The sequence below is a fragment of the Phaethon aethereus genome (assembly GCF_964289735.1).
Source record: "Phaethon aethereus genome assembly, chromosome: 12".
Classification (NCBI taxonomy): domain Eukaryota; kingdom Metazoa; phylum Chordata; class Aves; order Phaethontiformes; family Phaethontidae; genus Phaethon; species Phaethon aethereus.
The window spans coordinates 17,940,709-17,944,993 of record NC_138588.1 but is presented as its reverse complement, the minus strand read 5'-3'; the positions used below and the strand labels follow the sequence as shown (position 1 = coordinate 17,944,993).

The 4,285-nt window shown below is 53.4% G+C and overlaps 1 protein-coding gene across 1 annotated transcript; it reads right to left on the bottom strand.

The window, feature by feature from the left end:
- Positions 1 to 2,101: 2,101 nt before the first annotated feature.
- GCNT3 (glucosaminyl (N-acetyl) transferase 3, mucin type) lies at positions 2,102 to 3,807 on the bottom strand (the record flags this gene model as incomplete). The annotated part of the gene is made up of 1 exon (XM_082005163.1): positions 2,102 to 3,807. Exon 1 carries the CDS (start codon positions 3,407 to 3,409, stop codon positions 2,102 to 2,104), a length of 1,308 nt encoding a protein of 435 aa, XP_081861289.1. The 5' UTR covers positions 3,410 to 3,807.
- Positions 3,808 to 4,285: the final 478 nt, after the last annotated feature.

Genomic DNA, 4,285 nt, shown 5'->3' with positions numbered 1-4,285 from the left:
TTCCCTAGAAAAGAGAAGTACATTTTTTTTTTCCTCTCTGTGAATATGCACCTTTTTTATCCATTTTCCAAAGGAAAAAGACACCACCTTGACATAGTCAGAAACACACTGACCCTCGTCTGCCTGATTTAGTCCAGAAACTTTAATATATCCCAGTCCCCCAGTGAACCACTGCCAGCACTTTACCATTTTGCGCTAATATGTATTAATTTAAAATAAATGAAAGAGCTTCAACAAGCAAGATCAGATTAGGCAGCAGTGGTTTGATGCAGTCTTCTATGTTAGGAGACTTGAGTTCTCACCCTGAGTCAGCAGAGAAGTTTTGTTGTTCTAAAAGGATGTACTAGACGTGAAGATATTTGCTATCTAATGTTGAATTTGTTGCTGAAACCATTCTTAAATATTCTATGTTAATACCAGGTTAGCATAGAGCTTTAATCTCTCTTGTAGAAAATGTCTGTTTACGTAAGTTGGAAAGACCTTCGTGCTGGGACCAGCAATCCTATTACTTAATTTTGAATAAAAAAAAGCCTTATGATTCATTGGGTGTTTATGTTTGAGAGCTTTTCTTGCCAGTAGTTGGGGTTTTTGCCTGTAATGTTTGCTTTGAAATCACTGTAGCATTTTAAAAATCAGCATTTTACAACCAAGTTTACTTTAAAATGTCTAACGAAATTGCAATGACACACCTTTTCAAGTCAGTTTTTTCATAGTCTCATCCTGTTTAAATCGATGTTTTAAAGATCTGTATGATTGAAGTCATAAGTTCATCCAAATGTAGCCTGGTGCTATGGAACTGCTTCAGATGTTCTTTGTATAATGCTAATTCTCCACCAGAGACCTTGAATTTATAAAGGTGAGAATGTTTACTGACAAAAAAAATTGTTTGAAGATTTTTTTGGTAGTGCAAAGGCAACTGAATTAATCCCTCGGCATTATAGGTAGTGAAAAGCTGTTGGATCCATGGGAAGAGGCTGGCTTTAATGTAAGAAAGTCAGAAAAATACAGAATTTCACAATCTTTTTTTCAGCTTCTAGAAACTTGAGAGCAACAATGCGTTGGATGATTGCTTTGTTCATCTGAAAGGCCAGATACAGTACTGGATACGGCAACTGTACGACCAAGAGCACTCCTCACAACAATCTCTTTTCTGGGGGGAGGGAAAGAGAGAGGAGGATGTTAGAGAAATGTAGGTTTGCACACCATTAACTCCGTAAGCATAAGCATCCCTTCTCCCTGCGTTACAGATGGAGAAGTGGGGTGCAGAGGGGCTAATTGGTTTAATGGCTCCGCCTGGGAGCACAGCCGCTTCTCCTCAGAGGACTTACAGAATACCGAAGAGCCATCTATTTCACTATATTTGATTTTATTGAAGGATTTTTTTTTTAAATGGCTAATGGCTATTGACAGCAGTCACAGAGTGATGCAAAAGCAGCAGCCAGATGCTAAGCTGAGAAGCGCAGCAGGTGCCAGGGGCGGGTGACCTGCCAGGTGCTCTGTAGGAAAGCAAATTAATTATAGTTTCAGCTCTGCTCGTTGCAGGACGTGGAGTCACTGTGGTCCTTGACCTGGCCCTGCCTGTCTGCAACAAGGCGGCCTGGGATCACTTTTGCCAACAGACTGTGGAAGGAGAACGGAAAAACATCCTTCCCACCCCGCCCCCCCCGCGCCTTAAAACGGTCTGTTCGAAAGCTGCCTGGGGTGCCGGGTGGGAGACCGCGCCCCGCGCGCGGCCTCTGAGGCGAAGCCCGCGGGCGGCGGCGCTGTGGAGGGGACGAGGCAGAGCAGGGGTGCCGAGTGCTCCCGCCCTTCCCCGCTGCGCCGTCCCTCCGCGAGGCGCCCCGTCCCCACCCCCCCGCCCCCGCAGCCGTCCCCGCGGCCGTCCCCGGCCTTAGTTACCTCGCGCGCCCGCCGACTCTGCGCGCGCGCGCGGGACCGCCTGCCGCGCGGGAAGATCCCTCCGCTCGCGAGGGTGATGCGCCGGCTCCCGTCTCGCCTCACGACACGGGTGTCCTGCCCCTCCCGCTGTCCCTGAGGCGCCGCCGGCTGGACTCCCCTACGGAAGGCGGCAGGTGCTGGCGCGGGTCTCCGCGGCTTCCCCTCAGAGTCCCCCGCCGTAGAGGGCCCGGTGGCGCAGGTGCTCCTCGAGACACAGAATGGCGGCATCGTCCACCAGTGGGTCGAACTTGTTGGCCAAGAGGTGGTGCTGCTGGAGCATCCAGGGCACGTCGCCCACCCCATAGACGCACACGGCACGCTGGTGCTCGCCGGTGCAGGGTGCATAGGGTGCGCCCTTGCTGATGTCACCCTCCAGGTACTGCCACTTGACCAGGCGGGGCAGGGCGTTCATGTCTGAGAGCTGGAACTTGTCATTTGGAGGAATGGCGCCTGGCACGCCGGGCATACGGTTGAGGGTGGCCCAGACATGCTCATCAGGGCTGTAGGTGTCCTTGGCCCACTCAAGGAACTGCTGCACTGTGGGGTTCTCAAAGATGTGCTGCACAAAGGCCCGCGTGACCACGATGTATGCGTTGCCTGTGAACATGGGAGAGTTGTGGGGTGGCGGCTGTTTCTCTCTGGCTGTCCGGGAGATGACCTTCCCCACTTTGTGGTGGTACTGCCAGCGCACTTGCTTGAGGGCTGAGGGCTTCTCTGACTCCATGCTGTTCCGCCCCTGCAGCATCTTCAGGGCGCGGACGATCTCGGCATTGGTCTTGATGGGGAAATCGGTGCCGCAGGTGTTGAGGACGTAGCGCCATGGCACAGGGCTCTGCAACAGGTCCTGCATGCAGTTGAGGTCAGCTTGCAGCCGGGACCAGGAGGCATAGACCACCTTTTCCAGGCGGCTAGCCACAAAGACATTGGGGAAGCAGGCTGCGATGGCCTGCACGGCCTGCTGGAAGGCGGCTGAGGACTTGCCGTCAACGTGGACGCAGTAGACGTTCTGGGGGGTGTAGAGGGACCGCAGGAGCCGTTCGAACATCTCGATTTTGTCGTGGATGACCATGGAGTAGGCGATGGGGAAGTCTGCCTCCTCCTGGCTCAGCGGGACCTCGATGAACCGCCGGGTCCCCTTGAAGTTGCTGCAGTCCTTCGTCATGTTCAGGTATTCGCCGGGCGTCAGGGAAACCCTTTTGTTCGCAACCTCCAGGTTGCTGAGCCGGGCCTCCAGGATGGCGCTCTCATCGCCGCGGACGATCCCCGAGCAGTTGATCCTCCTGCCGGGGGAGAGCTCCAGCGCCTGGTAGAGGCGCTCACGGCAGCGGCGGTGGGCGGTGGCGCCCGGGTGGGCGGCGGGGCAGGGCCGGGTGGTGCCGCGCAGCGCGGCGGTGGCGGCCAGCAGCAGGGAGCCGAGTAGTGCCGCGCAGCGCCGCCGCGCCTGGAGGGGGTTCCTGTCGCACAGCCCCATGCCCCCGCCACGTGTGGCCCGCGCCTCCCTCCCTCCCCGCAGCTGCCGTGCCTCGATGGCTCTGGTCTCTCCTCTTAGGTGGACCTCACTGAGGGCGCTGGAGCCGGTGCTGCGCAAAGGGTAACCTGACAGACTGGGTGCCTGCTTCCTGGGCAGTGCTGAAATAGTGGCAGGGCGATCTCAGCGAAACCGCAGGTGAGTAATAGGTGAATAAAAGGAAGTCTCCTCCCTCACTGGGGCGTGACTGCATTTGGTTTTATCAACAGTGGAGGTGGTTGTATATCTTGTGTGCCTGTTTAAAGGAAGATATTTTGTCTTACCCCGTCCAGTTGTACCGCAAGAAAACTCTAGAATGCAACCCCACGTAACACACCTTTAAAAAAGACTTTACTAGATGACTTTGGGATCTAACCTGCTTTTCCAGTGTTCAGATCATTCCAACGGAGAGGTCAAGGGACTGACAGCGATACTGCTGTAGTCTAGAAGCCCAGCTGCAGCAAGATTTCTGCTGGTCTGGAGCCTTTTGAGCTTTAGTGAAGGATTATTGCAAAAGATGCTGGATAACTGGGTGAAGTGGAATCTCTGTTTCTATGGCGGAAGCAGAGGGTGAGACAGAGGTCATGGTTTGTAAATAATTTGCCACAACGTGTCTGCTTAAAGGAAGGAGTGAGAGAATACTGGCGGAGAGCGTCAGCACCTCCTGTATGCACCTACTTGCACATCTTGGCTAAGTATCGCTTAATAGAAAAAGAGGGATAACTGCGAGTGACTAAAATATGTGTTGTGCTGTGATGAACAAAATAATGCCCCCTAGGTTTGGCAGTGATCCTGAACCACTTTGTGGTTTGAACCAAACATGGTATTTGGTACCATGTT